Source organism: Tursiops truncatus, chromosome 15 (assembly GCF_011762595.2).
Source record: "Tursiops truncatus isolate mTurTru1 chromosome 15, mTurTru1.mat.Y, whole genome shotgun sequence".
Classification (NCBI taxonomy): domain Eukaryota; kingdom Metazoa; phylum Chordata; class Mammalia; order Artiodactyla; family Delphinidae; genus Tursiops; species Tursiops truncatus.
In genome coordinates, this window is record NC_047048.1 from 8,967,642 (window position 1) to 8,991,171 (window position 23,530).

At 45.5% G+C, this 23,530-nt stretch overlaps 1 protein-coding gene across 1 annotated transcript; it reads left to right on the top strand.

Annotated features, from left to right (window-relative positions):
• Positions 1-226: 226 nt before the first annotated feature.
• Positions 227-23,453, top strand: POM121C (POM121 transmembrane nucleoporin C). The gene is made up of 13 exons (XM_019921942.3): positions 227-824; positions 2,000-2,215; positions 2,520-2,678; positions 4,290-4,370; positions 5,815-5,986; positions 14,595-14,686; positions 15,337-15,410; positions 16,269-16,393; positions 16,508-16,610; positions 16,859-17,035; positions 17,941-19,617; positions 20,779-20,901; positions 21,258-23,453. The coding sequence occupies exons 1-13, from the start codon at positions 256-258 to the stop codon at positions 21,353-21,355; spliced, it is 3,666 nt and encodes a 1,221-aa protein (XP_019777501.2). The 5' UTR covers positions 227-255; the 3' UTR covers positions 21,356-23,453.
• The last annotated feature ends 77 nt before the right edge of the window (positions 23,454-23,530 follow it).

Consider the following 23,530-nt stretch of genomic DNA (forward strand, 5'->3'; position numbering starts at 1 on the left):
AGATTCTTCCAAGAGGCTCACCTCTGGATGGGTGCTGTGCGGGTGTACACGAGGGACAAGAATCACAACTCGGCGTTTAGCGAGGCGGCATTTTCTTTAATGGGTCGGGTCTAGCGCGTCGCCCGGCAGTAGCGTTTCCCTACGCTATCGCTCGTCCGAGTCGCGTGCGCAGTGACGCAGTCGGCGCGCGGTGACGCGACGCGCGGCGCGGTGCACGCTGGGATATTTAAGTCTTCTCCGCGGCGCGGAGCCGCGATGTCTCCGGCGGCTTCGGCGGCTGGAGGAGGCGACCGACGGCGGCCGTTAGCGAGTGTCAGGGACGGCCGGGGCCGGGGCTGGGGCTGCGGCGGGCCGGCTGGGGCGGCACTTCTCGTCCTGTCGCTGCTCGGCCTCGTGCTGTACCTGGTGCCGGCGGCGGCTGCGCTGGCCTGGCTGGCTGTGGGGGCTACCGCGGCCTGGTGGGGACTGAGCCGCGAGCCCCGGGGTTCGCGCGCCTTCTCGCTGGTTCGGAACGCCAGGCGTCAGCGAACACTGCTCGCCTCGCCTCCGGCCAAGTCGGCAGTAAACGGAAATCTTCTAGAGCCGCGGAGCCTGCTGGAAGGACCCGACCCCGCTGAACTGCTCCTCTTGGGCAGTTACCTGGGCAAGCCAGGCCCCCCGCAGCCTGCCCCCGCCCCGGAGAGCAGGGACCTGCGGGAGAGGCCGGGCCGACGCCCACCCGCCCGCACCGCGCCGCCCGCTCAGTCGGCGCATCCCCGTGGCGTTCAAGTTCACTCCTTCCTCCCCACTCCTCTCCTCCGGTCCTCTAGGAGGCCTTCCCACCGGTAAGATAACCCTGATCTTTCCCACACTCTCCTCTCTGTCGACGGGCTTTGAATTAGGGACTTGACTTTCAAATCCAATTTTCTTTTTCATTAAGTCCAAAGTGGATTCTGTGTCGTTTTGCCATCTTAAACACCTTGATGCGTGTCAGTCGTCTCCTGCCCCCCTTTACCCTTTGGAATGAGATGTGATGCCACAGCTGTTTCCTTCCTTTTAGTTCTTAAACCTGTCTGAATTTTCATACAATATAGATTTAGCAGAATACTTGATAAACCATTAAGTATCCCTACTTCTAGTGAAAATGTCTTTATCTTTCGATTGTAGTCATAGAGTATGTTTTGTTAGATTTTTTTTCTTTGGACCACTAAGAGAAATTCTATGGTTAGCCGAGCTCAAAGAGGTGTTCCCAGGAAACACCTCTTTGATTGATAAAACTTGGTAGATAAAAATGATCAAATCAAAGAGACAGTTTCATTTAGTCCCAATAGCTGAGTGATACAAGAGAATACAAAAATTTGGTGAAACTATTAGATTCTTGAAAAGTACATTTATTTGAGAAGATGAATGTTCAGGTGTTATTAGGTGATAAAAATGTTTAACTTTGAGTGTATGTTACTGATGGATTAGCATAGAAGAGTGAAGCATTCTTGAAAAGTTTCTCCCTACACATCCTAACACACACTTTTCTTCCATCGTAGTTTACTTGTGTGGGCAAGGTTTTCAATTTCCCTCTCAAATTGTTGAAGTCCATTGTAGGGACAGCTGTTAAGCAGCTGTCACTTTCTGCCCTTAGACGAAATGGGGGAAAGTTGCCATAAAAATACCATGTGGGGCTTCCCTGGTGGCGCAGTGGTTGAGAGTCCTCCTGCTGATGCAGGGGACACGGGTTCGTGCCCTGGTCCGGGAGGATCCCACACGCCGCGGAGCGGCTGGGCCCGTGAGCCATGGCCGCTGAGCCTGCGCGACTGGAGCCTGTGCTCCGCAACAGGAGAGGCCACGACAGTGAGAGGCCCGTGTACCGCAAAAAAAAAAAAAAAAAAAAAAAATACCATGTGTTCTTTGTTGCTTTGAAAGAGGTTTAAACTCTCTGGAAAATATCTGAACCCACGTGGTTCTTTAGTCATTTAAATTTTCTGACATTCCTTTAAGCTTCTTTGGTATCTCCCATTCTTCACAGGGATTGTGGGACTTTATCACATCGGTTTGTAATAACACCTCGAAGAAGATATCCAATTCAACAGACCCAATATTCCTTGCTGGGGGTACTTCCCACAGTATGCTGGAATGGTTATCACAAGAAGACTGTGCTATCTGCTCGTAATTCCAAAATGGTGTGCAGCCCAGTGACAGTGAGGATTGCTCCTCCAGATAGCAAATTGACTCGTTCTCCGATGTGAGTATTGTCGTTGGAAGAATAGACTCCTATTTGTCCACTTTATTCTTTGGTTATTCCTGTGACAAAGCAGAAAAAGAAGTAGCTGCTTATTTGAATGAGAAATCCCAAATTCTAGTAATTGAACCATCTTTTTGTTTTGTTTGCCTTGGATTGTAGCTTTAATTGCAAAGGGCAATTTCTGTGAGTGTATAAATTATACTTTTGTTTGTTGGTTAGCTTCTGATGTCCAGTGACTGAAGTCTGTGCTATATGGCATGGTAATTAAAATATCTTGATGCTGGAATCTTATCTTTCACTGTAGACGAGAGCAAATTATCAACTCAACACTGTCCTCACCATCAACTAGTGCCCCAGACCCATGTGCAAAGGAGACAGTACTGAATGCCCTCAAAGAGAGGAAGAAAAGGACAGTGGAGGAGGAAGACCAAATATTTGCTGATGGCCAGGAAAATAAAAGAAGGTAACAGTCCCAACAGAGTAATAACAGGCCTCTCAGGTGGGCTTCTGGGATTTGTTGAAATATAGATCACTCTCCAGAAGATCTAGAGGCCAGCTCCAGTTTGTGACCCTTAGTAGGTCCTGTTCTTTGGCTTTCATGGAAGAGCTTGGTAACAAGGGCTTTAATGCTGTTCATTTCCTAAGACACATGTTAGATAAATTTTGTAATTTACCTTTTCCATAAGTACTAGAGATACGCCAATAACTGTTAGCCATGTTAGCCTCATACTTTTGATACAAACATGTTAAATTTTATTTTTGAGAGAGCATGCTTAAAGTCTTCGCCTCACAATCTCGTGCTGTTTAATTATTTGGGTAACCACCAGTTGCAGTATTGTGATTGTGCTGAGGGGAGTGCTTGGCAAAGAAAAGTGAGGACTAGGGTATGGTAGACTTACTAGTAAGGAGAGTAAAACCAATTTCATTATTTTGTTTTCAATAACTTAATGAAAATGGGTGTTAAGGCTTTAACAGGCTGCAAAGGAGTAAGTTAAGGAGTCCAGTCATTTTTCTAATTCAATAAATTGAGTACCCACTATGTGCCAGAGCCTATTCTAGGTAGAGCGGAGAGAGCTTTGAACAAGACGGAGTCCTCATGGGACTTGTTTGAGGAAAAGAGACCAAAAAATAAGGATAATAAAATAAGCAAGATAATTATCAATTATAAGTGTATAGAGATAAAAAACAGAGTGATATAACAGAGGGTAATGAGAAGGAGGCTTCTTTATATAAGGTGGGCAAAGAAGTGCTCTCTGAGGAGACAGTGGACCCCACATGTAAAATCATTAGCCCCATTACCTAGAGAAGATTGTTCATATCCTATAGGTTCAAAATTGGTCAGCTTTGATACTGTAGGTGACAAAATTGAGTAGGGAAATGTTAATCAGTGCAAGTGTATGTATGTAACGGGAAAATCATGTTATCATGACTAGAGATAGGATTGACAAGTGAGCAATTTGAGCTAATGTCAACTAGCTAAGTAGGAGTGGCAGGGGGTGGGGAGGTGTGGAGGTGGGAGAAGAAATAACTTTTTATGGTGCAGATAGGTTTCTCATGTTCTGCAGGGTGGTAATTTTGCTTGACCCCAGTGAGCCTATAAATGAGGATTCTGTACTATCTTTCCCATGATGGGAATATGCAATGATTCTGTGCACCATGCATAGGCCCTTCTTGTATGTGATATGTAAAGTTTTTCCTTAATAGACTTGCCATATTAACCTCTAGAGCACTATAGGATGTGTGGGTTAATCCCTAAAGGGTTGTTTTTGTTTTCAGTTTGGGGACGGTAGGATGTTAAATTTGTGATTCTGATACTTTGGTGAGAAGTTAGCAAATAATTGATACACCTGAAGAGTTCAAAAGGTCTTGAAGTATTTTCATACTTTTCTTACTGCCTGGACACTGTTAGCATAAATTTACCTTTTGGAATCTTTGGAGTTGAAGCATTCCCCTTCTTGTCTAGCATGGAACCTATGCTTCATAGGAATAGTAAAGGGTCCCAAGAATATGGGAATATGATTTAAGGGGAAAGAAAAGTAACTTCATTTAATTGAGAGTTTTTTGATTTGTCTAGGCGCCATGATAGCAGTGGGAGCGGACATTCAGCATTTGAGCCCCTGGTGGCCAACGGAGTCCCTGCTTCTTTTGTGCCTAAGTAAGTGAGCATCCATGGGTGAGATACAGACTGTTTGGAAAAAGGGAATCATCAGAGTTACTGTCCTGTAGACTTTCTTTGCTTTTTTGCATTGTTTTATTAGTTCAGGTTCAAATCTTTGAAGTCAGAGAGGAACATTTTGAGTAATTTGCCACAATAACTATCTTCTAATTCCTTTTAATATTTTTTCATTGATATGGATAAAACACACTAAGGCTAAGAGGGTTTATAAATATATTTAATAACCAAGTATATAAACAGAAAGATCACAAGGTTTGTGCAATGGATAAAATGTAACAATATGAAATTTAAGATAAATATTAAATCTCTACATTTGAGTTTAAATACATTTGAGGAGGAATTGGCTGGGAGGAAAAGTGGCTCAGCAATATGTGTGAAAAGCCTTGTGGTAACGTATATGCTTAATTTGAGTCAGCAGTATGCTATGGCTGCCAAAAAAGCTAATGTGCTCCTAGTCTGCGCTGATAGAAGAACAAAGACTAGAATGAGGCCGGTGAGTGGTAGTCTTGCTCGTCTTAGCTCTTCTCAGATTGTCTGTGGAGTGGGTTTGGTTTGGTGTACTACACTGTAAGCATGTACACAAACTGAAATGCATTCTGAGTGGAGCAGCTAAGATTTTATGGGCTGGTGGTGGGTAAGGCAGTTTTGAAGGGGTATGAATACTAGCCCAGAGGAGAAAAATCTCAAGGAGAATAAGGAAATTTGGATAATGGTCTCCAAACTATGGAAGGACTGTCACGTGAAAAAAGAAAAACAGTTTGCTCAGTTTGGCTCCAAATAGTATCCATGGGTGAAAGTTAGAGGAAATACATTTTCATCCAGTATAAGAATAAACTGGTCCGTGGTTGAGTATCATAACAGGGGTTGGATGACTTATTCTACAGGAAAGATGTACAGGGAATTTCTGTTTCAGTTGGAAGCTGAGAAAAAATGGTTGGTTTCTCTTAACTCTGATTTTTAAAAAAAACAGTTTTATTGAGGTATAATTGGCGAATAATAAACTGCCTGTTCAAAGTGTACAAGTTGATAAGTTTTGACTTGCATACACCTGGGAAACCATCACTGCAGTCAAGATAATGCATGCAAACATCACCTCCAAAAGTTTCCCCATGCCCCTTAGTAATACCTCCCTCCATCCTGTCCGCATCTCCAGGTGTCTGCTGATCTGTTTCCTGTCACTGTAGATTAGTGTGCATTTTCTAGAATATTATATCAGTGGACTCATATATTTGATTTTTAAAATATTTGGCTTTCTCTTCTTGACTGTCAGATATATTTAGCCAAACTGTTAATAATAAAATTAAGAGCATTATGCTCTTTTATTAAGTTTGTTTTTTTTTAAGGAAGATTTTGTGTCCATGGACAAAGCCTTAAAAGAATGTCTTTAATAATACATCTAACTATCTTTTCCCCTTTTTATTAGGCCTGGGTCTCTGAAGAGAGGTCTCAATTCCCAGAGCTCAGATGATCACTCGAATAAGAGATCCCGCACCTCTTCTATGAGCTCCTTGACAAGCACATACACAGGTGGCATCCCTAGCTCCAGCCGCAATGCCATTGCCAGTTCTTACAGTTCTACTCGAGGTCTCTCTCAGGTACTTTTGTCTTGCGCTGTGGGAGAAATGGGTTCCTAGCATTAATTAATCGATCAGCCAGTGTTTACTACCTGGTGGTTACTACCTGGTTATCTGTAGATATCTTCTGTCTGTCAGATATTGGGATTACCACTAACAGAAGATACAAACCCTTGAGTGATAACTATAGACCAGTGGAACAGAATAGAAAGCCTAAAAAGTAAAGCAATCATGTGGAAACCTGATACAAGACAAATGGGCAAAGGACGAATAATTCAGTAAATGATATTAATTTAATCAAAAGATAGATTGACTCCAGATTGCATTGGATCATAAAAGAAATTTAGCCTATAGGCATTGAGAATTTAATGAAAGTTTTAAAAATATGAAGTGGTTGGGGCTTCCCTGGTGGCGCAGTGGTTGAGCGTCTGCCTGCCGATGCAGGGGATGCGGGTTCGTGTCCCGGTCCGGGAAGATCCCACATGCCGCGGAGCGGCTGGGCCCGTGAGCCATGGCCGCTGAGCCTGCGCGTCCGGAGCCTGTGCTCCGTAACGGGAGAGGCCACAGCAGTGAGAGGTCCGCGTACCGCAAAAAAAAAAAAGAAGTGGTTGTAATTCTTTTTTAGAAAGAGGATGTAGTATAGCCTAGGGAACAGAGCAAGCTTTGCTACCAGACAGATGTGGGTTCCAGTCTTGGCTCTGACACCTAGTAGCTCTGGGGCCTTGGGCAAGTAAATCACTTAAACTCTCTTTGTCTCATTTCTAAATCATTGTTGTAAAGACTGAAGGTAGTGTTTGAAAAGTACCCATTACAGTGCCTGTTAATAAGTGGGTACCCAGTATGTTGTAGCTAGGAAAAAATAAAGCATGTGTGGAGGGAGATTTTCAAGGGGAGAAAAATTTTGAGATAAGTTAATCTATCCAGAAGACTCTTACAGTAATATAAATGAAAGATGAGTGTGATAGGTGAGGAATAGTATTTAATTTGTGTCTCTTATGAGTGAGTTTGAGCAGCTTTTCATATACAGTACTAGAGAAACATATTCCAAATGAACTAAAGATTTAAATGTAAAATAGAAACCATAAAAATAAATATTTGCAAAAGCAGGCTTCTCGGAATTCCCTGGTGGTCCAGTGGTTAGGACTCAGCGCTTTCACTGCCGGGGGCCCTGGTTTGGATCCCTGGTGGGGAAACTTAGGTCTCACAAGTGGGAGCATCAGTTGGTACAGTTCCCTAGAGGGCAGTGTGGCCATTGTTATTAGCATTAGAGATGCACATGCCCTTTGATCCAGCAGGTTTACTTTTAGGAATTACCCCTACACGTATACTCAAAGACATATACAAGGGTGTTGATTGTAGCATTATTTTTGCAGAAGCTTGGAAACAATGTAAACATACCTTTTTAAGGGGCTGGTTGAATGACTTACATTATTTCCATAAGTTGAAATACTGTGTAACTGTTAAAAACAGTAAGGCAGCTTTAATAGGCACTGATGTGAATGAGCTCAAAATATTATATTTAAAAAGCATGGTGCAGAACTGTGTGTATAGTGTCCTCTATTCATGCTGCTGGTTTCTTTAATCTTTTGATGTGCATAGAATAATGTTGACAGGAAACTGTAATAGAAGCTGTAATAACTATTGGATAGGAAGGAAACTTTTTACTGAATTCTTGTTGGAATTTGTAACATGTGCTACAATATTACCTTTCCTGGTTTCAGAGTTTTTTTTAAGTATAGATAACCGTTAAGTAAAAATTCCCCTGTCCTGGCTATCTCAGTGTCCATCCCATAGGCACCTATTGTTAACATTCCTACTATGTATGTAAACACAGATGATACACAAGATTTCTGGTCTGTTTAACAAAATGGAATCATAGCATATATGGTTTTTCTACATCTTTTTTAATCATTATATATTGCATAGCATTCCATGTCATGTAATCTATCTAACGGCTGTTTTAAAATTAGAGTATAATGTGCAGAAAAACAAATATAGATGTACAGCTTCATGTAACTACCACCCAGGTCAAGTAATAAATCATTTTCAACATGCAGAAGCCCCTCTCATACCCACTCACAGTTACTACTTCTTCCCTTCTTCCTTCCTCAATATTAGCATCATAGTTTTCCCTGTTTTTGAATTTTATATAAATGGAAATAGAATATGCTTTCTTCTGTGTTTGGCTTCTTTCATTCAACATTTTACTTGTGAGATTCATTCATGTTGTTGCATGTGGTCATAGGTCTTTCATTTTCATTGCTGAATACTGTTGCATTATATGAATATACCACAATTAATTTATCCATTCTACCATTGGACATTTGAGTTTCTAGTTGGGAGCTGTTACGCATAATGCTGCTATGGACATTCTTGTATACGTTTTTTTTTTTTTAATTTAAGCATAGTTGATTTACAATGTTGTGTTAATTACTGCTACACAGCAAAGTGATGATTGTACATAATATACATCCTTTTTTTAAAAAATTCTTTTCTGTTATGGTTTATCATAGAATATTGAATATAGTTCTCTGTGCTATACAGCAGGATCTTGTTTATTCATCCTGTATATAAAAGCTTCCATCTGCTAACCCCAACCTCCCACTCCATCCCTCCCCCAACCTCCTCCCCCTTGGCAACCACCAGTCTGTTCTCTGTTTGTGATTCTGTTTCTGTTTCATAGATAGGTTCATTTGTGTCATATTTTAGATTCCACATGTAAGTGGTATCATATGGTATTTGTCTTTCTGACTTCATTTAGCACGATAATCTCCAGTTGCATCCATGTTGCTGCAAATGGTATTATTTCGTTCTTTTTTATGGTTGAGTAGTGTTCCACTGTATATATGTACCACATCTTCTTTATCCATTCATCTGTTGATGGACATTTAGGTTGTTTCCATGTCTTGGCTGTTGTGAATAGTGCTGCTTTGTATAAGTCTTTTTTTTCCCCCGTACTGCACAGTTTGTGGGATCTTAGTTTCTCGACCAGGAATCGAACCTGTGCCTCCTGCACTGGAAGCGCAGAGTCCTAACCACTGGACCACCAGTGGTCTAGGGTTATTCCCTGTATAATTCTTTTCAAGGTGATGTTTCAGCTGATTCTCCTACCAGCGCAGTATGAGATTTTGTTCCTGTGTTTATACATCTTCACTAACACTTGCTGTTGCCTGTCTCTTTTAATTACCCATTCCAGTGAGTGTGAAGTAGTATTTCATTGTGGTCTTAATTTGTATTTCTCTGATTAATAATGAAATAGAGGTATCAACTGTTCATTGGCCATTTGTATTTTCTTTTTTATGAAGGGCCTGTTCAAGTTTCTTGGCTCTTTTCTATTAGGTTGTCTGTCTTTTTCTTACTGATTTTTGTAAGGTCTTTATATGTTCTAGATACAAGGTCTCTGTGAATTATATGTGTTGCAACAAGTAAGTGTCCTACTCTGTGGCTCACCGTTTCATCCTTTTCACTTATGGTTAGTGTATTTTGTGTACTGTTGAGGAAGTCTTTGCTTGCCTAAGGTCATGATGATATTGTCTTATGCTACCTTCTAGAAGCTTTATTATTTTTCCTTTTTAAATTTAGATCTATAATCCTCTTGAAATTGATTTTTTTTTTTTTTTTTTTTGCGGTACGCGGGCCTCTCACTGCTGTGGCCTCTCCCGTTGCGGAGCACAGGCTCCGGACGCGCAGGCTCAGCGGCCATGGCTCACGGGCCCAGCCGCTCCGCGGCATGTGGGATCTTCCCGGATCGGGGCACGAACCCATGTCCCCTGCATCGGCAGGCGGACGCTCAACCACTGCGCCACCAGGGAAGCCCTTGAAATTGATTTTTATGTGTGATGTAAGGTAGGGATCAAAATTAGTATTTTTCCATCTAAATATCTATTTGACTCAGCAACGTTTATTGAAAGGCCCGTCCTTTTCCTATTGCTCTGCAGCACCACCTTTGTCATAATTTGTGTCAGTATATCTGTAGATCCATTTCTGTTGATAGATTCTGTTTTGTTGCACTGGTCTGTTTTTCTGCCCCGTGCCACACAGTCTTTAAGTTTTGATATCTAGTAGAGTAAGTCATCCAACTTTCTCATTTCTCTCATTCCTCTTGAGAATTGTCTTGGATCTTGGCCCTTTGCATTTCTATATAATTTTATCATCTTGTCAATTTCCATACCAAAAACTTTGCTAAGATATTGATTGGGATTGCCCTTAATCTACCAATTATTTTGGAGAGAGTTGACATTTACAATATTGAATCTTCCAGTCCATGCACATGGGGTAGTCTTCAGTTATTTACATCATCTTTAACTTATCTGTGCAGTGGTTTTACATATTTTTTATTACATTTATTCCTAGGTACATGTTTTTGATGCTATTATAAATAGCATATTAGAAATTTGTTACTGATATATAGTAATACAACTGATTTTTGTATTCAGAAAATTTGCTAAATTCTGAATATTCATCTGTATATTCTTTAGGATTTTTGTATGTACATCATGTTGTCTACAATAATAACAGTTTTTTTCTTTCTTTTTAATTCTAGTATTTTTTCTTTTTAGTTTTTTAGAAATTAATTTTTAAAATTTATTTATTTTTGGCTGTGTTGGGTCTTTGTTGCTGCGCGCGGGCTTTCTCTAGTTGCCGCAAGCGGGGGCTACTCCGTTTTGGTACACGGGCTTCTCATTGCGTTGGTTTTTCTTGTTGCGGGGCACGGGCTCTAGGCATATGGGCTTCAGTAGTTGTGGCATGCAGGCTCAGTAGTTGTGGCTCGTGGGCTCTAGAGCGCAGGCTCAGTAGTTGTGGCGCACAGGCTTAGTTGCTCCACGGCATGTGGTATCTTCCTGGACCAGGGCCAGGGCTGTCACCCATGTACCCTGCATTGGCAGGCAGATTCTTAACCACTGTGCCACCAGGGAAGTCCTTGAATATTATCTTCTTACATACTTTTTTGTTGTTTTGTTTTACTGTCAGACATTGGAGGGGTGGGGGGACAATGACTTGAAGCTCTGAATGATAGTATCTTCCTCCAGAGAGGTCTGTCTTTTGCCTCTGGCAGGCAGCTAGGATTGGGACAGATTACCCCTGTACAGTTGGAACTGACATGATTCTGAGTTGGTTGTCAGTTCTTGTGAGGGCTGGTTTATTTCTGATTTGCCCTGTACCCTACTATGTAGCCTTTGGGATTCGAACCAAAAGCCTAAGGTGTATATTAGGGTCCCTCTACTTTGCAAAGCCCTGAATTCCGGTTTTTGTCTTCCCAGCCCTACAGGGCTGCCGAAAGCTTTTCTCAGCCTCTCAACTGCAGCTTTTACTTTTGGAAGGAGCAGTCGCCCTGAGGCTCCTCACCTGCTGGCTCCTCTCCTCTGTCTTACCTCCACAGTGTCTCACTGCCTTGGTAGCTCTCCATACCACCATACCTTCAAACATATGTATTTTATATTTTCTTCAGCATTTTTTGTTTGTCCTCCACAGCAGGGTTGGTCTGAAACAACGTAGTCAATATGTAATAACCCATAATGGAAAAGAATCTGAAAAAGAATGTATACACACACATGTATGTATGGGTAACTGAATCACTTTGCTATACACCTGAAACATTATAAATCAACTATATATCAATAAAAACTAAGTAAATGGTGCTTATGCATTGAAAAACAAACCCATAGCCTGAAACATGGTCAGATTTTGTTTTAAAGCACCCTCACCCCTGGTAGAGCCTGTGACGTCACTACGGCAAGTAATATACTCACTGACACTAATAGCTTCTGGGTGTTTTATTGTAAGTAGTTACCAGTCCCCTGTTTGTGTGTGATATTTGAATATATAATGCTGTCAGAAGGAGAAGTTCTAGAACGGAGAGCATAGTGTACTTTCAATTTTGATCATAATTATCTTTGAAATGGTCCATGGCATGAGTTATTTTAAATTATCAAGAAAGTAAGGAAGTCATTGGAAGCGGAGATTAGAGTAATATGAAAGTTCTTTATCTTGAAACTTCTCTTTCAAAGAAATGTGTACTGAAGCAGTAAACATGCCCAGTAGTCAACAGAGATGACAGCCCTTCTATTTGGTGCAAGTGGTAGTAGAGATATTTGACTTAATTGTATTTTTCCAGAGGAGCAGTAGTATATACCCAACCCACAGCTACCCAAACTAGAAGTTCTAGCTTTGATATTATAAAATCATTACAAATATTAGACTGGTGCCAATTAGAGAAAGTGAACTGTCCTTAGATCTCATTGTGCGTGACATTGATATCTTCGTAAGTCTTATATAAGACTTGTCATTTTCCAAAGTAGGAATAGTAACCCTGGCCTTCAAAACCTCAAAACCCTAGCTTGCATTTCTGACCCCATCCCTTATTATTCCTTTACATATATCCTATATTTAAGTCAAAGCAGCATATTTGTTATCTTGTAAGAGCACCTACTTCCTGCTTTGTTGCCTTTTCTTGTCCTGTTCTCCATCCGGAATCATGTGTCCATCCTACTGCAAGCCTGTAAAGTTTGTCTTTCTTCAGGTGTTTTTGTCAGATTATGAAGGATCATCACAAATGTCACCTTCATCCTTTATTATTCTTCTAACCGAACTCTGCATAATCTCTCTCTTCTTGGACTCCTTTTTAGAGACTTCATTCATCTCTTGTCTATTATAGTCAATTTGTGTACCATCCTATCTCTTTTCTAGATTATAAATTTATTGATGATGGGAATGGTCTTGCTTCTATTCTTTGTAAAGTATAAAGGATAGTACCTTTATGAAATAGGAACTTGACAAAAATTGAATTACAGTGCAGAACTAAATTGACTGCTGGATACATAGATTGTTTCTTTTTATGACTTGCCTTGGTATAGCCTTTGCCCACTTTTCATTTGATATGTTTATTATGTTTATATGGAATTGCAAGACTTTCACTTTTACATGTTAAGGATATTAACTTACCACTTTAGTTGAATATATCTACCTTTTAATTTTGTTTCTAGTTATGTTTTTATTTCATTTTGGAGTGTTTTTGTTTCCTGTCCACATACATTTTATTTCTAGTTTATGGAAACATTACTGTGGTTGAAAATTCAGATGGTACAGAGTATATAGTAAAGTCTCCTTCCCACATGGAGACATTTTTATTTAGAGAGGTTCTTAGTTGTCCTACGACAGTCTGTCAGTTTTCTCTCCTTTGTTTCTGGAATAGAAAGTCTTTTCCCTACCCCAAGTTATTTAAGAGCTCATTTGGTTTTTTTAAATAGTTCTTTATGACACCTGGATTGTGTGTGTGTATAGTCTATGAAGTAGAGATAGAACATTTTCCTCCTAATTGTGGAACCAGGTTGTCTTCCACCCTGGCTAAAGGTTAGAATCACCTTTGGCACTTCGTTAAAAATACAGGTGTGAGGCCTAAGCACTTGTTGTTTTTTCAGATGGCTGTCCTTTCTCGTTATTTACCTGAGCATAACGTAAAAAACTATTACTGATTTCAGCTTTTTCCTCAAGCTTATTCTGAGTCTCGGTTTCCTGACATTAGTCTTATGGAACTACTCTACTGCTTTACCACCTGTCTTTGATTTAAAACCCTCTTTACCTTTTTAAAATTTTTATGAAGTATTGTTGCCTCCCTGTTTGTGCTTATATGATGCAATTTTACTGAGTAAGAAATCACTAGAAGCTTCTCAGTAGGAAAATTGCCTATGGTGATAGTTCAGTATCTTTGTAAATAGGCCAGAGACAGTGAACCTATTTGCAGAGAGCTGCTCTTTGTCAAGTACTTTGCTGCTAGGCCTCTTCGAAGGAGGCAGAGATGAAAACAGACTACCTTTGCTATCAGGGGACTCCACTTGGTGAAGAGACAGATGCATGGATAATTATAACGATAAATACCACTGATGCTGCAAAAGTCATAGATGTCATGATCGTATATATGTGTGTGTGTATATATATATATATATATATATATATATATATATTTTTTTTTTTTTTTTTTTTTTTTGCGGTACGCGGGCCTCTCACCACTGCGGCCCCTCCTGTTGCAGAGCACAGGCTCTGGACGCGCAGGCCCAGCGGCCATGGCCCATGGGCCCAGCCGCTCCGCAGCATGTGGGATCCTCCCGGACTGGGGCACGAACCCGTGTCCCCTGCATCAGCAGGTGGACTCTCAACCACTGCACCACCAGGGAAGCCCCGTGATCGTATATTTTAAAAAAATAAAGTTAATAAAGTAAAACTGAAAATTTAATGAGAGCAAAACTAAATTAGTTTATTAGCTTATCTTCATTGGAACAGTTTAATTTACTTTTATCATTTCCACAGACAATATAGAGTAAACGTGTATGCACATCATAGCTCTAAACCATTACTGAATGTGACAGTCCCCTTTTTAATATACGCCAAAAGTACATTCATTCCTTCTACATTTATTAGTTAGCGTTCCGTTAGTTTTTCAGGCTTTTTCTCCTGTAGTTAATACTGGCAATTGACTTTCTTTTCAGGAGCCTTCCTTCACAAAGAAATATTTTTTTAGTTACCTAAAAGGAGATTTTATATGCAGTGATAAATAGAACCATAGCATTATATTGAAGGTCAGATGATAAACTATCAACTAGGGTCAGTCACGTTATTTGTGTTTGCCTTTTAGCTGTGGAAGAGGAGTGGACCCGGTTCATCTCCCTTCTCTAGCCCAGCCTCATCCCGCTCCCAGACACCAGAGCGGCCAGCAAAGAAAATAAGGTAATCCATTATTGTTTGCTGCGTGGATTACTGAGTGGTCAGGAAAAGAGGGACGTTTACTCGGCTGTTAGGCTTTCTGCAACTCTGATTTGGAGGATCAAAGAAATTAACATCCAGAGGACAGGGAAAGGCCCGCCTGAATCGCTCTCATCTCTTACAGTTCTTTTGTACCAACTGTAGAGTCCTCTGGCTCTCTTCCTCACACTGTAGCATGAGTGACAGGGGTGCAAGAGTAGAGGCCACACAGAATAGAATGAACAGAGCAAACGATGTCATCGGGCAGCGGACTTCCATGTTTTTGACTCCAGCTGACCTTCTAGGTACCTACAGTCAAGTTGAATGTCACTCTGTTAGGGATCAGGATCTGTGACTAGAACTTTCAGGGACTTGGTGGGTTGTAAGTAAGGTTTTGAAGATCACTGATTTGTGCTTGTTGTAAGACAAAGGTTTCTCCTTGGTTTCCATGAACTGCCTCCATTCTTTTCTGTTGGAATTTTCTTTTGACTTCTTTTATTTTTTCTCCTGGCATACTGAGGTCTTATATCATGGTTGTTCTAGACCAGTTGGTAGGTAAGCAGGTACAAGAAGTTATCCAGTACTTTTTGTCAGCAAGTCTTTCTTAAACTTAATTCTGCCTTTTCCTCCTACAGAGAAGAGGAGCTTTCTCATCATTCTAGTTCTTCAACTCCATTGGTAACAGACAAGGAGTCCCAGGGAGAAAAGGGTAAGTTGATGAATGCACTAGGGTGGCTTTTGGTGGTGGAAGTGTTGAGCATTGCCTTGTGGACGGCCTGTTAGATACAGAGACAGGAGTTTCTGTCCTTCAGAAATTTATAGTCAGGTAAGGGAGAAAGGTGACACAGACAGGTACAGTATAACGTGTGGTAACGGTGGGCTACAGATAAGCTTAGGTTGAGGTATCTGTGACCAATCCAGATAATTATTGTCCAGCAAGCAGTTGTATACCTGCATTTGGAGCAATTCTGCCTTTATATCCTCTTGACTATATAATCTTTTTTTTTTTTGTGCGGTACGTGGGCCTCTCCCACCGCGGAGCGCAGGCCCAGCAGCCATGGCCCATGGGCCTAGCCGCTCCACGGCCTGTGGGATCCTCCCGGACCGGGGCACAAACCCGTGTCCCCCGCATCGGCAGGTGGACTCCCAACCACTGCGCCACCAGGGAAGCCCTTGACTATATAATCTTTCAGACACCATCCAAGAGCCCAAATCATGGAAGATCGAATCTTTCAGAGATACCCATTGAAAACTCAATGTTAAAAATGGGATAGGGCTTCCCTGGTGGCACAGTGGTTGAGAGTCCGCCTGCTGATGCAGGGGACACGGGTTCGTGCCCCGGTCCGGGAGGATCCCACATGCCACGGAGCAGCTGGGCCTGTGAGCCATGGCCGCTGGGCCTGCGCGTCCAGAGCCTGTGCTCCGCAACGGAAGAGGCCAGAACAGTGAGAGGCCTGTGTACCGCAAAAACAAAACAAAACAAAACAAAATTAAAAAAAACGGGATAGACAAACCTATCCATTTCTGGCAGAGAGGAGAAAGAAAACAAGTCTTTCTTTTTTTTTAGTTGCAGATAAAACCACATGTAAGAAACAGAACTCGTGGAATTCCCCATCAACACCTGGCAGCTCTGGGCGGCGTAAACGGAAGGTTCAGTTGCTGCCCTCCAGGCGAGGGGACCAGCTGACCTTGGTATGGTCTTGTCCATCTACCTCTGCCCACCCCCACTTAACTCTGTCTTAGGAAGGCTAAATATAGGATTCTTCCAGTTTCTCCTGATTGACAACTTCTTTTTCTCTTTGGTAGCCTCCACCTCCCCAGCTTGGTTATTCAATCACTGCTGAAGACTTAGACTTGGAAAAGAAAGCTTCTTTACAGTGGTTTAACAAGGTCTTGGAGGATAAGACTGGTAAGGAATGTAGATCAGTTTCACACCCCAGAGAGGGTTTGTTTCTTTTGGTTTTATTTTGGTCTTTCTCATCTAGGAAGTCCATTTGGGTCCTCAGTGGAATCTGGAGAACAGTGAGCACTGAGACTGAAGGGAAGCCTTTCTAAATGAGTTGTCCTGAGGCCCTGAACTCCCCGTGCTCCATGATATGCCACTGGAAAGAATTCCCAAACAAGGGAGGACAATGTCATCTTTTCTTTCTTCCCTAGATGCTGCCTCAAACTCTGTCACTGAGAACCCACCTACCAGTCAGTCTTCTTTCACTTTTACCCTGCCTGCTGCTGGGACTGCTTCATCCCCAGCCTCCCTCCCAGCCCCAAGCACTAACCCACTGTTGGAGAGCTTGAAGAAGATGCAGAATTCCCCAGGCCTACCATCCCTCCCCGGTGAGTGGGAGAGCTTACTTTAGAGCACGTAACGACATCAGCCTTTGTTTAGGTGGAAGTAAAAGCACCATGCCCATCAGTTGCTGGAAATTGCTGCAAAGGTTGAACCTATTCTAACTTCCCAAACCTGAGCTGGTGCAGGCTTAAGAGCTTTAGAAATCTGTAGTCAGGACATTTAGGGAAGGGCTGCGACACTTAAAGCTGGGGAAGGCAGCTTAGCTCTGGTAGCCAGATAGCTCTTGATTTGAAACCCAGTCCCTTAGCTGCTCCGAGCCTTGTTGTCTTCATCTGTAAAATAAGAACAGTGCTCACCTCATGAGATGTCCCTGAAGTATAAACGGTCACATGGTTAAGGTGTCTTGTCACATGCTTGCTAGACGGCAGGCACAAGGTAATAGGCTTCCAAGGACCTGCTGGCTGTTCCAGCCCCTTGCCTTCTTGGCACTGCATATATACACACTCCTCTACTGCACTTCATCATAGTGTAGAATATATTAGGTATTCAGCCTCTCCCAGGGCTCATGGGCAGAGACCATCTCATTCATGGTCATATGCTCTGTACTTAGCGCCTGGTGGGTGAATGTAATATAGTACATCTTTGTTAGATGAATAAGGCGTATCTACATAATTAATTGGACTTGAGTTCAGGTAATTGGATTTTTCTCAGTTTCTACACATTTAACCCCCAACTGGGCCAAGTTTTATCCTCTTCTGTTTTTCTTATGACCTGTGAAGGGTAGAAATTATGAACACTTCTTTGACTTTCAGGAATGGACAGTTTAAAGGCCTGTGGTATAGATTTAGTCGTAATTGTTGACTGTTGAATCCCTAGCACTGTGCTAGGCATTGAACACTGCATCATGTTTGAGATATTCCAAATTCACTTTCTCTACTCTTCTTCCCAGAATCTGCTGGCGTGGCAACCACTGTGGCCCATTCGCCTCCGAAGACACCCAGCCCTCTGGCCCCTCTGGGCTCTTCAGAGTCAGCACCCCTTCCAGGCACCTCCGAAGACTCCAAATCCACCACCACTTTCTTGGGGCTGACCCCTGCTTCTTCCCCAGGACCAGTCACTGACGCCAAGTCACCTCCGGACCCTCAGGCTGAGACATCTGCCAAATCCCAAGCCCCGTCCGCCCCGTCTCCCAGCCCCAAGCAGAGTATTCTGTTTGGAATGCTGAGCACCCCACCTGTTAACCCTCCTGCCTCTGCGGCCCCTGCTGTGTCTTCAGCATCTCCCATGTTCAAGCCCATTTTTGTGGTCCCACCTAAAAGCGAGAATGAGGGCCCCTTGCCCTCTAGCCCTTCCAAGGTCACAGCCGCGGCATCTTCCAGCTCAGCTGTCCCCATGACGACTAGCAGCCCACCCCTCACTTTCAAGCCTATCTTTAGCAACATGGGGCCACCTGCATCTGTGCCCATGTTAACTCCCTTCTCCCTCAAGCAAACAGCTACTCCAGCCACTACCACGAGCGCCCCTCTCTTCAGCGGCCAGGCTGGCGCCACCTCTGCAGTGGTGTCCATGACCACAGCCAGCGCCTCCGCGGACTCTGCTCCGAAGCCCGCGTTCAGCTTCGGCGTGCGCACCGCGACCAGCACCCCGAGCAGCGTGACTAGCACCACCGCTTCCGCCTCCCAGCCCTTCCTCTTCGGGACTCCCCCTGCTTCCGGTGCCAGCTTCACCCCAGCCGTGGGCCCCATATTCCAATTTGGCAAGCCTCCCGCCATGCCCGCTTCAACAGCAGTCGCCACCTTTGGCCAGTCCCTTCCCAGTGCCGCCCAGACCGCCCCCAGCGGCAGCAGCAGCAGCAGCAGCAGCAGCAGCACAGCCAGCTTTAGTGGCTTTGGCAGCACCCTCACCGCCTCAGCCCCCGTCAGCAGCAGCCAGCCCACGCTGACGTTCAGTAGCGCCACCGCCCCAGCGTTCAACATTCCCTTCGGCCCGAGCGCCAAGCCACCTCCCCCGTCCTACCCAGGAGCCAACCCCCAGCCCGCCTTCGGGGCTGCGGATGGGCAGCAGCAGGGGGCTGCCAAGTCGACCCCTGTCCCCAGCTTCGGCAGCTCTTTCACTTTCGGGAACTCTGCAGCCCCGGCCCCGACTGCGGCTCCAGCGCCAGCCCCGGCCCAGCCAGCCTTTGGTGGCACTGCGCAGTCGGCCTTCAGCGGTCTGAAGGCCACGGCCTCTGCCTTTGGCACCCCTGCCAGCACCCAGCCAGCCTTTGGCGGCACCACAGCTGCCTTCTCCTTCGGTGCAGCCACCACCTCTGGCTTTGGAGCTACAACCCAGACCGCCAGCAGTGGGACCAGTAGCTCAGTGTTCGGCAGCACAACACCATCGCCCTTCACATTCGGGGGACCGGCAGCCCCAGCCGGTGGTGGGGGCTTTGGGATCAGTGCGGCCACCCCAGGCACCAGCTCTGCCTCTGGAGCGTTCGGCTTTGGAGCGGGACAGAGTGGGACCACTGGCAGCACGACCCCTTTCGGGGGAGGCTTGAGTCAGAACAGCTTGGGCGCGCCCAGCCAGGGCACACCCTTTGCCTTCAACGTGGCCAGCACGCCGGACAGCAAACCTGTGTTTGGAGGTAAGGTCAGGAGTTGACTTGGTCTGCTGTGCGGCATCTGTTCTTGGGGAGCTTTACGTTGTGGTAGTGAAGAAACAGGTGTTAAATGTGTAAATAGTGTGGCAGGTAGCAATAAAAGTATGTGATTAATGACTGTGGAGGGATGCCTTTCTGAGGAAGTAACAAATTTAACCTCCGAGACTGACAAGAAGAGCTTGGGCTGTGGCTGGGGGGAGGTGTGTGTGAGGGCACCGCAGGGCCTGTTGAAAGTGGTCGCTTTGGAGCTGGGGAGAAGATGGGATGGGATCGCAGGCAGCTTTGAGGCTGGAAAAGCGTGCTTGTGAAGTTACAGTGAGGCCATTCGGCACCGTTCTTTTTCCCCAGCGCCATTCAGTTACAAGATACAGACCTAAAATTAGTGGTAGCCGGCAAGGCCCGCCTGTTGCAACTCACCAAGTAAAGCAGCAGGGGCGGTGGCCCGGAGGTTCTCTGAGGCTGAGGAAAAGCAGGAGCCGGAGTTGCTGCGGTGGCGAGCGGGGAGCCAGTGCAGTGTCTGCAGGGGAGGCGGGAGTTGGGGGAGAGACGGGGGCCAGGCTGGGCCCCAGGAAGCCAGAAAGACGCCCGCCCCAGCCTGGCCCCCCACCCCCACCCCGGGACGAGGAAGAGCTGGGAGAGCAGGCGGCCCTCCCCGCGGGACTGGTGCCGATGGCAGCACTCAGTGAGGGCGGGGCGTTTTCTGGTGGCTGAGTCCCAGTGGGCCCCGGGGGGAGATCAGGGGACCCACCAGGTGGAGGGGAGGAGACCGGTGAACAAGGAGAAGAGGCATAACGCTTCTAGTCCTGGTGGAAGGGAGGTAACCGGGTCAGGCTACAGGTGGCGGTCCACTGACAGTCGCTGTGTCTGGTGGCCAAGGGGAATGCAGAGGCCCTACGCCGTAGGTGGTCAGAAGGCAACCTGAGGGGCTTGTCTCCACCGCGGCACAGCTGTTAGCAGGCTGGGAGGCCCACCTGGGGCAACGCGTGTTAAGGCGTCCTTCCAGTAGGCTGAATGGGAGCTAAGGGGCCATGCGGGGAAGGCCCTGCTGGGAGCAGACCCCCCCCCACTAGGCTTATAACCCTCTGCTTTGAGGCCCTCTGCTCACCGGCCTGGTCTCTACAGTTCTCTGCTGTCTCTTCATCCTAGGCACCTCCACACCCGCCTTTGGTCAGAACACCCCTGCTCCTGGGGTGGGCGCATCAGGCAGCAGCCTCTCCTTTGGGGCATCCTCAACACCCGCCCAAGGCTTTGTCGGAGTTGGACCTTTCGGTAAGCGGCCAGTCTCCTCGTTGCCAGTGTGACCTGTGTATCTCCTCTCTGAAGATGGGGTGGGGTGGGCTGGCAGCTCCGGCTCTCCGAGCGCTGTCTGGGAGTCCAGCACAAGCCAGGTTTGGAGTTGGGCAGCAGAGATGAGAAGGAGCCAGACTGCTGGGACGCCAGGTAAAAATGCCTTCCTGGGCCTTGCTCCCAGCCTATCTGTGGTCTTGGGATTTTGCCTTTTTAATAAGCCCTCCCCCGGAAGAATTGCTAGAGCTTGGCGAGGCTTTCTCCCAGCATCCGGTGTTCTATTAGAGACTGCTCTCAGGTAGCAGCTACCCTGATGAGATCTTGTTGAATCTTTCCAGGATCGGCGGCCCCCTCCTTTTCCATTGGTGCGGGATCCAAGACCCCAGGGGCTCGACAGCGACTGCAGGCCCGAAGGCAGCACACCCGCAAGAAATAGCCTTTGCCCCTGCCCCCCACACCCCCGCCTCCCTTGCCCAAATCTGGACCTCAGCACCTGCTAGGAAGAGCCTCTGACCCTTCCAGTTCCATAACGCAGACCTGCCCCAGACCTCTGGCTTCGGCCACCAGGGAGGTGGTGGCAGCCCCAGGGGCTGTTTCCCTCTTCCAGGAAGCAGAAGCCTCGGGCCTCTCGAGGGAGGAGGGGGAGGCAGGATGTGGCGGGGCAGAAGCCTATTACTACCTTACTTGAACAGTTCCACTGGTGAGGCTGGAGAGAACTAAAGAAACATCTGTACATATCGTCCACTGCCTTCCCTGACTCTCGTTTAGTGTATGAGCTTGGTCAGGCGGCCTCCCTTCCCGCCTTTTCCCTGAGAGCCAGCTTTGCCGGAGGGCAGCAGGTAGAGCCCTCACCCACTTGCATCTCTGATATGCACTTGATGGGATTGGGGGATGGATTATCCCTAAAACTTTACCTTGCTTGGCTTGGCTATAAAAAGTGGTTCTCCCCCTCTGGTCCCATTAGGGGATTCTGTTTCCCCATTTCTCGCTGCTTCATCCCTTACTGGTTCCTTGCAGGATCGATTCCATTTAAAATGATCCTGACTCTAGCTTTGCCTTTGGAGACCCCAGCGGGTGCTGCTCCTGCTGTTCCACTTCCTCCTGCCAAGTCCGAGCCGCTGTTTCATCCCCGACCCTCTCTGCCAGTTTGGCCCCTAAAAGCTTGGTGGCTCAAGACTGTTAGCCTGGCAGACCCAGGGGTGATACCTTCCCCAGGAGAGGGAAGCTCCTGGAGCAGGCAGGACGCCCCCGCTGCTTTCAGCTGCCTCCTTGCCCACCGTCCCCGTTGGCCTCATTGGGCTCGTCTGCCTCTCCGGGATCGTATGTCTAAAGCCTTGTCCTGTGTTATTTTGTCTGATGCTCACGTCTATTGCTCTTTGAATCGAGTTTGGAGGAAGAACTGAATTGTATGAGTGGCGGCATGTTGGTAGTGCCGGACTTAACTGTTTCTCAAGTTCCTGGGGCCTCGCTAATTGAATGTGGAAAGTAGCACCACTTATGGCTACAAGTGCCGAGTCCTGAATTTTCAAATGGTGTTTTGACTTTAAGGGCTGGCAGCCCAAGGAGGATGGGTCTGAGGGGAAGCAAAGGCCTCTTCCCTCTGCTGTTTCTTTCCCACCTGCCTAACTTCACTGTAGGCTAGATCACTTGTAGTATCTGTTAGAAAACCTAAATTAACCACATTTTAAAATGGTATCTTACTTCCTCCACCCCTTCCTTCCTTCTTCCTTGGTTCCAAAACCACATACCCCAGGCCCAAAACCCTTGCTGCCATGCCCATCCTCTTTGGGAGAAGTATGAATGCGTGTGTCTAAATTAAAAGGAAAAATATTTAAACATTTTTTAACAAAATAAAAATTTATTTTTGTATTTAAGCTAAATTGCCTTTTAAATTCCTTCAAGCTTGGTTCATTGAGGTGGTTAAGTATAAATGCTATTGACTAGAAATTTAGCTGTATAGTTAAGTTATGCCTGTGTGAAGAAGAGGCTCAAATGCTGTCCCAGGCAGCTTTCCTGAGGGACTAGAGCTCCTTCCGGAAACACAAAATGTAATTCTTATTTTATAAATAATGTGATGTAGATGTAACTAGTCCCCCTCCCCTTGGTGAATGAGCGTGAATGTTGTGTGGCAGGCAGGGGACTGTGCCTCCCCAGCCCCAAGGAGAGCTCTGTTAGTACTTAACTGTTGTGTGTGGAGCTGAGGAGGGACCCGAGCCTCAAACACCTGCGCCTATACCTTACATAAGGTAGCCCCTCTCAGCTTAGTACCTGCAGCTACAGCTAGGTAATTTACCTCAGTTCCACAGGCAGGACAGTTGATCCAGGAGCCCCCTGAAGCGGGCGTCCTGGCGCAGCCTGAGTGTGAGCGCGTGAGTGCGGGTGTGGACATGTACGTGCACTGGACAGGGACGGGAGGCTGGGACTTTCCATTACAAATACAGACTGAATTCCTGTGAGTCTAGTTGGAATTTTTAGTATGAACGTGAGATTGTTCTCCTCGCTTATGTCATTAAAAAAAACTGTGATCTATCGTAGACCATGTCCTGCCTTTTATTTATGTGGGAAGCAGTGCATCTCACCAGCAAGAACAGAGCCCAGGGAAGGGACCCAC

Coding starts and splice junctions, on each gene's coding strand:
- POM121C (XM_019921942.3), top strand. CDS start 256: ATGTCTCCGGCGGCTTCGGCGGCTGGAGGAGGCGACCGACGGCGGCCG. Junction 825..1,999: donor TCTAGGAGGCCTTCCCACCG/GTAAGATAACCC, acceptor CATTCTTCACAG/GGATTGTGGGACTTTATCAC. Junction 15,411..16,268: donor GGAGTCCCAGGGAGAAAAGG/GTAAGTTGATGA, acceptor CTTTTTTTTTAG/TTGCAGATAAAACCACATGT.